This window comes from Typha latifolia, chromosome 1 (genome assembly GCF_019914945.1).
Source record: "Typha latifolia isolate L0001 chromosome 1, TyphaL0001v2, whole genome shotgun sequence".
NCBI lineage: Eukaryota > Viridiplantae > Streptophyta > Magnoliopsida > Poales > Typhaceae > Typha > Typha latifolia.
Genome location: NC_133086.1, coordinates 4,943,618 through 4,956,282, shown reverse-complemented (window position 1 = coordinate 4,956,282; position 12,665 = coordinate 4,943,618). Strand labels below are relative to the sequence as shown.

Below are 12,665 nucleotides of genomic sequence, written 5' to 3'. Positions count from 1 at the left end.
TCTCGATCGCCCTTTGATTAGCACCACTTTTGAGGTGGTTTAATAATGCCATTTGCGACGAAGAAGCACTAATTAAATTTTCTTGTCACTTGTATTTAATGCCCGAATGCAGTTAACGCACTCTTTTTCCAATAGGACACTTTATAATTCATTTCGTTGACAAAGTTTGGGGGATATTATATAGGAGTTATAAAATTAATTAGTTATGTTGTGCATGGTATAATATAATTAACTCTGATCTCATAAACTTGTATCATGATAATGACTTCTCTAGCATTACGAATAAGAAAAAGACTTTTAGTCCTAGCTATTTTCTAGATTTTCTTTCTTTCTTTTTGAGAATTAATGGGCGTAGCCCAGTTATATATTTTTTTATTTTCCACATTATATATGGAATCAAAGTGATATCTTTTTCTCCAAATGCACTCTGTTACAGAGACCACTTCTGCAAGTGTTCAGCTAGTTTGGAACTCTTAACGAATTCGCTTCACTCATGCATTTGAACATCTTCCTCGTAGCTCACACTCTCCATGCTCATCAAACCATGCCTCTTCCATTTCATGAGATTAGTTACACCATGCAATATTCACTGCTCTAATGATGCAAGCTTAGCTCTTTATATTGACATGGAGACCAAAAGGAAGGAGCGAGAAAAAATAAATAATTAAAGATTAAGATTAGCTAGCCATGAAGACCACTTGGTTTGCACTTGTACTTATTCTTGCAGTTGCTCTTGTTGTTGTGGATGCTTCTTTGATGACAGAGCACGAGATTGAGCCGAAGAGCCGCGTCCAAGTTGGTCTGCGCAAAGGCCTGAATGGATTGATCGAGAGGGACGGCAAGTTAAGGACTTTGGAAGACAAAGAGTCCGTTGGAGAAGAGAAAAAAGATGAGCATGAGAATAGGAAGAAGAGTGGCCAAGCTGCAGGGAATGCCAAGGCATGCATAACCAAACAAGAATGCATGAAGAAGAAGGTGACATGCACCAAGAAGTGCACCAACTCGCTCAAGAAAGAAAAAGCTAAATGCACTGTCAAGTGCACCAAGTGCATCCCCACTTGTTAAGTGTTACGTTTCACCTTTTGCACTGAAGTAGTAGATCAGGAGTTTGGAACTCTTACTAATTTCACTGGTTCTTGTTCAGCTCCATCTTTCCATCCTTCCCAGTCCTTCGATAATTTCCTGCAAGAATAAAGAATAGTTGATGTAGTCGTGTCTCTGTTCTTGCTTTGAGTGTTCCGTGTGAATGCAATGGTTGCTCTTTTGAGTGCTAAACAATTGCAGCTTTTCTACTAAAAAGTAAGTGCATTCTTTCTTCAAGCAGAATACCAAAAGAATTCCCATTTCAGAATACAGAAGATTGTCCAAATAGTGCTTTCGGGATTGCTTTAAGGCTATATATCACTGACACTTTGCAAGTAAAGATTCATGCTTGGTTGATGACCTCTCATTAATTACGATTGTGTGGGTGGATGTGGTTTGAGACTATATTTATGATACAAGCTAATAATAGGATCTAAAACTAGTATCTGTCATGATGCACATGCAGTTACAAATAAAGATGCAAGGAAGCAATGAAAAAGATGAAATAAACTTCAATCGTTTAACTCGTGAACATATACCAAGTGAAACCCAATCTGCTGATTCTAGCAAATGTCACACATATAGTTAGATCCTATTTTCCTCGCATCAGATAAGCTCCTCACATGACTCCAGGATGAAAATTGAACTCCAGAAATCTGTGACAAGAGACAATAAAATCCTCACTTCTGAAGTTATCCTTAAGAATTTACCAGGAATGAGGTAAATATTGGTCTAAGTGATTAATCAGAAAGGAGAACCAACTACTAAACAAGCTTTTCAATTTTCATTACATAATGAAGGAAAAATACAGGCTTCAGTTTTTCATTTTTCATTACATAATGAAGGAAAAATACAGGCTTCACCACTTCAGGCACGTAATTTTTTACAACAGGCCAACTAGGGTTACAACATTTAGGTCAGTAGTTTGATTTTCGCCTCAAAGTCAGCTCAATCTAGTCAAAGAATTACCTTCACTCATTTTAGATGATATGATGCAAATTCTTCGGCTGTCCTTCACCATGGCTTTTGTTTCTGGGTCGCATGGAAGTATTAGCATGTATTCAGATTCTAAATAACAAGGGGAACGACCATTTCTGTCAGGCTTTCAGTTGACCAAACTCTGCAGTTAAGCTTCAGCTAGAAATTCACCAGAAGACTCCAGAGAAGCAGCTAAAATATAAGATTAGGATGTGTGCAGCATAGGAACCCAATTTTTGGCAATCTGGCTTACTGTTGAATATGTATATCAGAGTCGGTCAATTAAATAACTTCCTGAAGAGCAAGATTTAGCTCCTGCGCAGATTTTGCAATAGATCCTTTTCTTCTGTTCAAAATAAGAAAAGAAAAAGGGAAAGGGAAAATCATGTTAACCAGTAGCAAGGAAAAATGTAGCTAGATTTAAAATGATGATCAAGCTTTCCAAGTGATATTGAATTTTTCTGCCATGGTATTTCTAGATGACTAATTAGGGTGATATAATTTATTAATATGCATTTCCGGAGTTCACATAACAGACGTATAGCAGGCAGTGGATTTTTCAACAAATATAAAAAGAGGATTCCAGGGAAGTGTAGTTTTAATTATTATTATTTTATGCCTAAATTGGTTGCATCCTGCCACCCATTAGTCAGACCCAATCCGGTTTCTTAACCTGTTATGGAGGTGTGTAATGTTACTCTTCAAATCAGCTCTTTCATCCAATAGTATGCATTGTTAGAAAGGCTTTCTTTCAAACCAATGGACAAAAATGAGTTTGCTGTTTCCGAAGAGGTAAAAATTTCAGTTTGAAACTGTTCACCTTGTGAGTGAAGAAAGCCTATGCTTGATCTTTTCAAGCTCAATGAAGCAAAGATTGCACCGGTCCAGCCTGAAATGAGCAGAAAAGAAAACTAAATGGAGGAAGCATATAAACTAGCAGTTTACAGATTGAGACAAGCAGTCAGGCAAATGGAAACAAACCTCTGCTCTGCTTGAAGGTCTACGCCAACAGATGGGCCAGATGATAAAGTAGAATGGATTACAGGACCAAAGATTCTAACAAGCTTTAGCAGCATCTCCAAGGAGACGCCTAGATGCCTAAAATAAGAGCAGCTTGTTGAAAACATAGAACTACACTGCAAGTTACGAAGCAGAAATACCATAGAAACACCAAAGTCCAACACACAATCCTAAATAGCATTAAAAACAATAATATAAACTCCATTCAAGGAAACAACACTGTTGATCAGAAATTCAGAATATGATTAAAGTGAGTCAAATTGAAGCTGTAATGAACCGATGGCAAGTATAAGCTTCAAGGATATAACTGGGACAAGAGATAGAACTTCAGCAGTGCTTCAGCCTTTTGGTTTAAGACACTTTGTTGTAAACTTGACTCTTGGAACACTTGCATTAGCTTCTCTTATCATATTATCTAAATTTAGGGAATTTGACTATTTTTTATTTTAGAGAGCTACCTTTCTATAAGTCCACATCAAATTTCCTATTCCATATTTATACTATTTAAATATTATTTATCTCCATATTTCTTTGTTATTATGCTTAAAAGTTAAGCTATTCAAAGTATCATCACTGCACTAGAGCTAGAAAATAGTTTTTTCAAGGATAGGGAAACTAGAGAAAAGGAAATAGTGCTAATAAGGCAACACACACACACACACACACACACACATGAGATTAGTCAGATATTAAATAACTTCTAGAAAGGTATCTATAACATACCCGAATGCTTTGGCTTTACCTACTGATGCAGATACAAAAGTGTCCTCTAAAAATCAAATCAAACTTCATCCAGGGCCAAACAAAAAGGCTAGTAAAAGGGAAGGTAAATTGCATCTCTAAAAATTACTGGTCCAATACGGCTTCTATGCCTGAACTACTGATACTACAGGAAGGACACTAAAAGCAACGTTTGTCGATTTGTAAAACATTATACAGGAATACCTTTCAGTTCTGCTCTCTAGAAGGCCAGTCAGGAGAGGTAAGAGACACGAGCATATATCCAGCGTTATTGTGTCACTTTTCTCCATCAAGGCACTTGTAACATCAGCAGAGACCTGCAGTACAGTTTACAAACATTAAAAATCAGCTCTTTCTAAATGAAAAGATAACTCCGAATAGAATGCATACAGCATGATCAGACATCTTCTCCATTGCAGTGATGGCACCCTTGAGTTCATTTCTTTTCCAAAATTGATGAACTGCCTGCAAGTTGAAGAAAATATAAATGCCATTTCCAATGTAACATACCATAAAATACAAATAAAGCGCTATGCATAAGCCCAAACAATGGATCATTTCATTTTCATATGGTAGCCAATTGATCATGGTTCAACTTTCACCCCAGCCATATTTTGTAGTTAAGATTTCAATAAAGATGAAATTTACTTTTTATTTCCAGCCAGAACAGATAAAACAGCAACATACTTATCAATCTAGTCGAATATGAGTAACTAGAGTGAAAAAGCAATGGATGTTTCCAATTATTTATCCAGTTGGCCACAAGAATACCGTCAGCTATATACTTGGGACTGTTTGAATAAGAACAAAACTTGAAAAGGAAGAGGATTGAGTTCCTGACTTATACAGAAGAAGAAATGATAGTGCTTAGATGACTGGGATTAAATAGAAAATTGCCACCATTTTCAAGAGGTATTTTCTATTTCCAACATATAAATTGACAACTGAAAAGGACTCCCAACCAGACCAGAGAAAAGCAAAGTGTCCTTTGCCTACTTTGACAGAACAAAGTGATCCTTATATGGCTCCAAAAGAGAGGTGTTTGGCAGATTGAAAATGGACTGGGCATTCCAGTTCCTTAATTGCAGCCAATGTATATATGCACATGATTATCCTTCTTTACTATGCTAATTTTCATCTGTTACCCCCAGTCTCATTTGTTAAGTATCTAAATCGATCAATTTTTTCCTTTAAAGCGGTCCTATATTTAACAACTTTTTGAGTAGTTCAAAACAGTCTTGAGGAATAGATTATGTGATTTAAAAGTGAAGCCTTTCCTAGTTCATTGTTCCATTTTCAGAAATTTACCAACATTAGCAGTGTATAGCTATTCTCACACATTATCAACAAAAGTTTTATAGATGTGAAGGCATATACATGGGGTAGGCATTATTAAGAAAGGTACACGATTACAATTGCCAGTTACCATGTTACTGATGTCATAAGAAATTCAACATTACGGTTTACCTGTAACTTTGTCAGCCTGGACCTTGCCAAGCTTAGAAATAACTCATGCTGTTCCATTAAATCAGTAACAGTATCCTCATCACATGCAGAGAGTGTTCCCTTTTCGCCAAATGGAGCTCTCCCTCTCTGTTCAAAGCAACAGGATCAATCTTAATAAGATCACTATTGACGGAAGAATCCCAAATAGTTGGAGAAAAGGCTCGTTGTTGTTCTCATCATTATTTAGAGGAAAATAAAAGAAATGTCTGGCTTGGCGGATTCAGGAAGAAAAACCAACCCAGTAAATAATGATTCAGAATAAGGATTCACCATTAGAGAAAACAGAAAAGGGGGTAAGAGAGTCATCCTTTCTTTTACTATAGAAATTTAATGAAACTATTAGTAATTATCAACAATAGATCTTCAACCGAAAAAAATTATCAATAAGAGATCAGAAGATATAAACTTTATAAAGATTCGGAAACTGAAAGTTGACTGAAATGGTGAGTTCAGTATAGCTTCGAGTAAGCATATAAATTAAAGGAACTTTACTAGATATGGAGAACCAGAAAGATGCATAAAAAGTAGAAAAATATCAAATTTCAATCTCATTTTCTCAGTGAAGTTGTTAGCATCTACATATGTGCCCTTGCAAGAATAGAACATTACAAGTATATGATGATGAAGGATCCTTCACGATGAAAGGTGAGGTTTGAGATAGGACATAGTATATTGCAATAATGAAATTTTTAGTGTCAGTTATATCAACCTGATATTATACATTTGGGATTATAAAAGCACAATACACAGCTCATGCTAAGGTATACGGTTATATACACCAAAGTAATTAAAGTTGAAAAGATTTAGTAAACTGGTCATTCTTAATTCAAATGCATATTGCAGGTAGTAATCTCCATTCTCCGGACCAAGATTTTCAACGCAAATATTCTTGGGAAGTTCTGTATGAAGAAACTGGCAGTTAGAATGGGTCAAGAAGGTAATCAACAATATATAACTATTTTGCAGGCTTGCAGCAAATATATAAGCTTCACCATCTACATTGGAAAAACAATAATTATGATCTACAGTGAAAAAATGATTAAAAAAAACAACCACATGATATTTCAATTGAATTGCCAATGGGAATGAAAGCAATCTAGATGGAAACATACAGAAGAATATGACATGCTCACAGAGGTGGTCTCAGAAGAGTTGCTTGTCGTAGGGCCTTCATAAGTAGGAGATGCATCCCTGGTTTCCCAACTTGCAACTGGTGATTTTGTTCTTCCTATATCATGGACAGAAAATGAGATATAAATGCTGGTTGATTTTCAAAGTCTTGATTCACAATAAGCAGTAGAATTTACCTCCTTTTGTAACTTCCGCAGAGTAGGCATCCTGTGGCTTATGGACTCTGATGTTATCTACGAAATAAACCATATCAACTTTTAGTAACATATATTCTCCAAGGTATTCTAATATATATGGAAGTAGAAGTGTGAAACTTTTGATTTTTTAACACCAAAATGTCAGTATGCAAGGAGAATGACCCTCTTTTACCAACATATAAATATGAGTATGACTATGAATATATATATATATATGTATATGTATATGGTAATGGATGTAATTTGGTATGGAAGGAATAGCTGGCCCCAGTGAGGATAGGTTTAATCTGGTTGTCATCATGCACATGTGGTTTTTAACACTTAAGTAAATTGGTCTTCCTCATTAGCTCTAACAAAAAAAACTATTTATCAAGTCAACAACTATGCGACCGTAGGCCCGGTAGCCCACATGCCATCATTAGCTAGAGGATAGATCCCAAGATGACAACCTGGCAGACATACATAACTAACATCAGGAATAGATTGATATCAATCACCAACCATTTCGTAAATGTGTAAATGTTACACTCTAATCTAGTTATAGCTAGAATTATAAGTGATAGAAACAAAGGAAGCCTACCAAAGCATGAATTGAATAGATACTTGAAAAGATCATGGCAAATTGTGATTATTGTCATAATGATATCTACATATAAGAGCACTAACACAGAAGAAAGCTACAAATGCAGATATGAGATTCCAAAAACTAGTAGATAAATGTAAAAGGGAGCAGTAAACTATATATAAAAATTCAAATATATAAGAACACTGAGAGAGGACATGGAATCTAAAAGTTAACATTCAGAAAGAGCACAAATAAAACCATCAAAAGCTTACATTAAAAATGAATGGTCGTTGACAACACCATAAAAGTGAAGAATAACAAAGGTTTATAGACAGAAAAAGAAAATGTATCAAATTATGTAGTTCAAGTTCGACAAAACATTCTGGTGCACTATTAGTAGAAAGGAAAATGGTGATAGCAATCAAACATAAACCACATCTCAGATAAGACATTCGGGAGGCACTTAAGATTTAAAACATGTTATAGAAACATAAAAGACAATATATTTTAGCAGACATTTCATGTCATGATCTTGATGATTTGGTGTCTTGATTCTTTTGAACGTACAATTTTCATGGTGCCAACTTGTATTTGACTCTGCAAAAGGATTTGATCCCAGCTTCCCAGATGTAATGGGTTTGACATCATCAGCATAATCTTTTCCAGCAGTCATTGGTTGATTAACACCATTTCCAACAAAAAGATGATTTGGATTCATGACGTCATCTGATCCTGTGAATCTACTGAATGTATCTGAATCATCTTTGATGCTTGACGACCTCCGGAAATTAGAAAATTTTGACTGAAGACTGTATTGTAATGTTCTTCCAACAAGAGGTTCTTTTATGGAACCAGATACATGTTCCACTTTTGCGCTTGTCCTAGGGATAGCAACAGGCGCAACCTCGCCAGCTTCTTTTCTAGAATCAGAAGCCAGCTCCACCCTCGAGCTACTTCTAGGAACGATGACCACATTACCAGCTTCTTTTCTGGAATCAGTGGATGGCTCCACTCTTATGCTAGCTCTTGGGACGATTTCAGAAATCACTTCGCTAACTTCTTTTCTTGAATCAGATGCCAGCTCAATTCTTGAGCTAGTTCTTGGGATGATAACAGGAACCACATTGCAAACTTCTTTTCTAAAATCAGATGTCAGATCCATTCTTGAGCTAGCTCTAGGGACAACGACAGACACCACATCAGCTTTACTAATGATCTGAATATTGGTCCTACCATTGCTTCTTGAAGAATTCCTTTTTGAGGTGGTAGTACTTGATGCCACTGCTGAGTTTGCAGTCGTAATCTTTGCACCAGTGCCAATTCCACCTCTTTGAGGTGTAGTAGGGACACTTCCAGTTGCTTCAGATTCAGAAAATAAGAAGAAATTGAGAATCCAAACATTTAAACATCTAAAGAATTAAGTATGAAATCTAAGCAATCTAGAGAAATGAATAACCTACAGGCAACGGGTTTCATCTCCTTAGCTGTTGAATCCAAATTTTCTGAAACAGATAGTCTCCCCATAGTCACTTTTATACTGCTGTCTGAATTTTGTGAAACTGATGTTCTTCCCATATTAGTAGTCTTTGTGCTGCTATCGTCCTGCGATGCTGTAATACCACTTGAAGTAGATTTTGATTCTGAATGGCCATTCAGTCTTGCAGCATTAGCCATTGCATATGGCTCAATGCGCTGTCATTTGAGATGCCAGGTATCATTTATCATAAAAGCATAGACTAACTAGATTTAAAATCAGGTTTACGACTATTAAAATGACAGATTAACTGTTGGAACTTTAGACCTTACCATAAGATCTACAACCCAAACTCCAACACAGCTTTGATTAAAAGAACATCCAAGAAGTTTTCCATCATGGATGTTCAAATCTGATAGTCTAGACCATCCCACATCCACAGCATCATGACAACTAATTGGCTCCCATGAGAAAATCTGGTAAGTGATCATTAATATTATTAGTTGAAAAAAGCACATGAACAACAACCAAAGTAAATGTGCATACCTTCAAACTTTCGTGCAATCCACAGAGCAGAGTTCTTCCGTCAGGATTGAACATCATAGAACGTATACCGGTAGTCTAAAGTGAAATCATAATGTCAGCATTCCGTTGTAAGGATAACTACAATTGGCAAGTATACTTCGCTAGATAAAGCATTCAAAATTGTACTTCCAATTCATTGTCATCCTACCCTATCGGTGGTCTTAAAGCAGTTGCCATTAACGTTCAAATTTGCACTCAATCAAGTTAATCAAGTTAGAGAAATCTGGAGCCTTGCAAGATTACTCACTTTCCCATTCTCAACAAGTTTATCCTAAGCACTGAGCAAAAGAGCATTTCACTCACCAAAGGTGATAAACTGATAATGCTACTGTCTCAGAAATAATAAAACTATATTATTAAAATATTGCTTTCTCTGATTCCCACTTGCCTCAAGATTATACTTCCCGAAAAAGCTCCATAGACCAATAGAGTTCAAATATTCTAAAACATGAGATTAGCAACACAGAAATCACCAATCTAAATTATAAACCATAAAATAATAATAGGATACAAAAGAAAAGTTGACCTCCAAAAAGAAAAAAGTTAAGCAAGCAATAAATGACTATAGGTCTAACACAAAGTGATACCTCAGGTCCTCCAGATCCAATCAATTCAAAGGTTTCAAGATCCCAGAGTTTAACAGTTCTATCAGCAGAACCTGTATCAGTTAATAAAGAGCAAAAAAAAGAACTCTCAACGTGAAGGCCACAAAAGCAGTGAGCTGAAGATAAATTTCCTTAGAATACATAAATTTAAACTAGCTTCAAGAGAGAATTAAATATCTTGCGGAAATAAGTCAAGAATAAAATAATGGAAGTACAGAAGGACTTGGAAAGGAAAACGTACAATGTTCAATATGCTCAAACACAGTCCTGACACATAATGAAAATCAGCAGAAAGAGAAGCTTGGTTTCTATTGCGAGAAGCAATATAAAAGGATTTAGTAGAGTAAAGACTCAGTATCTGTGTTTCCTAGGTCAAAATGTAACCCTAAGAACTAAGCTAAAAGCATAAAAACCCACATAACCTATATTGAATTATATACTAATCTATATGAGATGACTTAAATATCTTCCATATGATATATAGGAGAAAGCTAATCCAAATTCCAAGAGTTTTAACACTTAGGATTTAGGCCATCACATAGCAGGGATGTAAGGCTTGTGCCATGTACCTTCATTGGCTGTGTTTGAGTAATGAAACAACCTTTTTAGTAAGTGGGACAATGTTGCTTACAGGTTGTGCATGCTTCCCAGATCTCTACACTAGTAGGAGCCACATACAACAGGACAAACTCTTTTAGGTTATTTTGAAGTCTAGAATAGTGGAATATGTGAGAAGTTCGCCTCGGTTTCTCTAGCTAGTTGGTTAGAATCTACCTATCTTCCTTTCTACAAATGTGAATGCATACAGAGACCTAATGAAAAATAATTATGTAGAAAAGGAAAGAAGAAAAATAAAAGGCAAATGGAAAGTAATTTGATCAACCTCTCAACCACATCAATTATTTTCTACTAGCATTATGTCAAGACAAGTAAACAATTTGATATGACCTGTTGCCAAGAGAAACTCATGAGGATGGAAATCTATGCACTGAATCTGACCCTCATGGCCCTTGAAATCGTGTAACAGCTTCCCAGCTGTCAGGTCCCAGAGCTGTTGATAGAAGATTTTCAAAATAGTTAGTAAAAATTCTATTAACTTGAAACATGCACACAATTATTAATTGCTTCACTATACATTGTATAATTAAAACATAATAAAGCATATCAATAATACCTTGAGAATAACATCAGCTTGGGAAACTAAAAATTACTTATGCTGTAATAAATGAAAATAATGCGTATATATAAAAATGAATTTCAAATTTGCATTTGAAACCTCCAAAAATAAATCAAAGAAAATTCCAAGAATTACCTTCACAATATTATCTTCCCCACCGGAGACAACCCATTTACCATCGGGCGTGAATCTAATGGTGTTAACACCTCGCGTATGGCCCTTGTATGTGTGAATACATCCCTTCCTTCTGATATCCCATATCTTCAGATTTGTGTCCAGTGAGCCAGAAGCAAAGAACTCCCCAAATGGATGAAAATCAACAGATATGCAATTTGACCTGTGCCCCGTAAGAGTACGAACAACTGCAAAGGAAACAAACCAAATCCGGCAAACAGGCAAGATACGCCGTTTTGTAGAAGTTAAGGAAATATACATACTTTTTGCCTCCTCTAGATCCCACAGTTTAATTGTGCCACTGGCTGCTCCTGCAGCAACTAACACTTCTGACGAATCAAAACTTACTGACTCGACCGCACTTGTATGCCCAGATAGACTCTGCAAATTACCATTACATGAACTCACCGCAACAAAATATGGTTCATCATAATACACTTTTGTAGCAACAAAGAAGCACTCTCAAGGTGAGTATAATGATAACTATGACAATGTTGCTTTAGAACCCACCAGTATAGCATTGGGTTTGCCAATGGCCCAAAGATTGACCTTGTGGTCCTCTCCTCCGGTGATAAGAACTCTCGAGGTCCTCCTCCCAATTTTAAGGCAGTTGACATTGGAAGAATGTGCTACAAATTCCTCTAAATTTAGAATAGTCAAGGCATCCAATTTACATCCCCAAACCCATATCATCAAAAACGTCCTATCTTCCACTATACTAACAGGAAACTACCATGAGCCAAATTTTAAGGGCCCGTACATTCAATCACACACAGTAAGCAAAAGAATCAAACAATAGGAAATAAAGTACATTTACTGAAACAGGGGGAAAAAGGCTAAAAATTAAATTCGAAAAGAAGGATACGTAGCTTGTAAGCGCGCTTGGTGGTGGTCGTCATGAAGGCAATGGCAATGGCAATGGCAGTGAACTGATGAATAGAATCCCCTTCTTCTCTTCACTCTACGGATCGATCGATGCCTATGCCGTGATCTGACCTCCACTTGTCTCATCTCAGATCGGACCAGTTCAGCCCTCGGATCTCGAGATTCCCGATCAAGACACCTACCATTTCTCTATAAAAGTAATCGAAGCTATCATATGGAAGGATCTCTCACCTCCATGGAAGCGCCGCTAAAGCGACTTTCCCCTCGATTTCGCGGCAGAATGCAACGAAGAGCAAGGAATGGAAACGACAGACAGACAGACAGAGTGAATGAGAGCGTGATGCGAGAGGATCGAAATGCTCCTTGGTGGAGTGCGAAGTGGCGGGCTAGCGAGGGAGGAGAGAGAAGAAGAAGAGAGGGAAGGAAGAAGAAATGGAGCTTTCGGGGGTTATAGCACAAGGAGGGGGGGGACTTGGTTCAAAAAAAAATAATAACAGAGAGAAATGAAATTAATTAAGCTTGGGTCTACCACTCTTTCAACCCA

General features: G+C 36.6%; 1 protein-coding gene and 1 long non-coding RNA gene across 3 annotated transcripts; both read right to left on the bottom strand.

Moving 5' to 3' along the window:
• Positions 1–697: 697 nt before the first annotated feature.
• LOC140802770 (uncharacterized) lies at positions 698–1,741 on the bottom strand. The gene is made up of 3 exons (XR_012111710.1): positions 1,623–1,741; positions 1,122–1,182; positions 698–813 (listed from the first exon to the last, which is right to left on the bottom strand). It is a non-coding gene; the product is annotated as an uncharacterized lncRNA (long non-coding RNA).
• A 104-nt stretch (positions 1,742–1,845) lies between these two features.
• On the bottom strand, positions 1,846–12,651 carry LOC140802769 (katanin p80 WD40 repeat-containing subunit B1 homolog KTN80.4-like). 2 transcript variants are annotated; one of them, XM_073158376.1, is made up of 18 exons: positions 12,102–12,651; positions 11,747–11,877; positions 11,500–11,617; positions 11,198–11,424; positions 10,834–10,936; positions 9,868–9,938; positions 9,242–9,316; positions 9,028–9,171; positions 8,682–8,913; positions 7,789–8,580; positions 6,636–6,692; positions 6,441–6,556; positions 5,290–5,415; positions 4,213–4,287; positions 4,027–4,139; positions 3,043–3,159; positions 2,882–2,950; positions 1,846–2,407 (listed from the first exon to the last, which is right to left on the bottom strand). In XM_073158376.1, the coding sequence occupies exons 1-18, from the start codon at positions 12,133–12,135 to the stop codon at positions 2,344–2,346; spliced, it is 2,664 nt and encodes an 887-aa protein (XP_073014477.1). In that variant the 5' UTR covers positions 12,136–12,651; the 3' UTR covers positions 1,846–2,343. The 2 variants fall into 2 exon arrangements, with proteins under 2 accessions (XP_073014477.1, XP_073014478.1); XM_073158377.1 differs by having other exon boundaries at positions 6,462–6,556.
• Between the last annotated feature and the right edge of the window lie 14 nt (positions 12,652–12,665).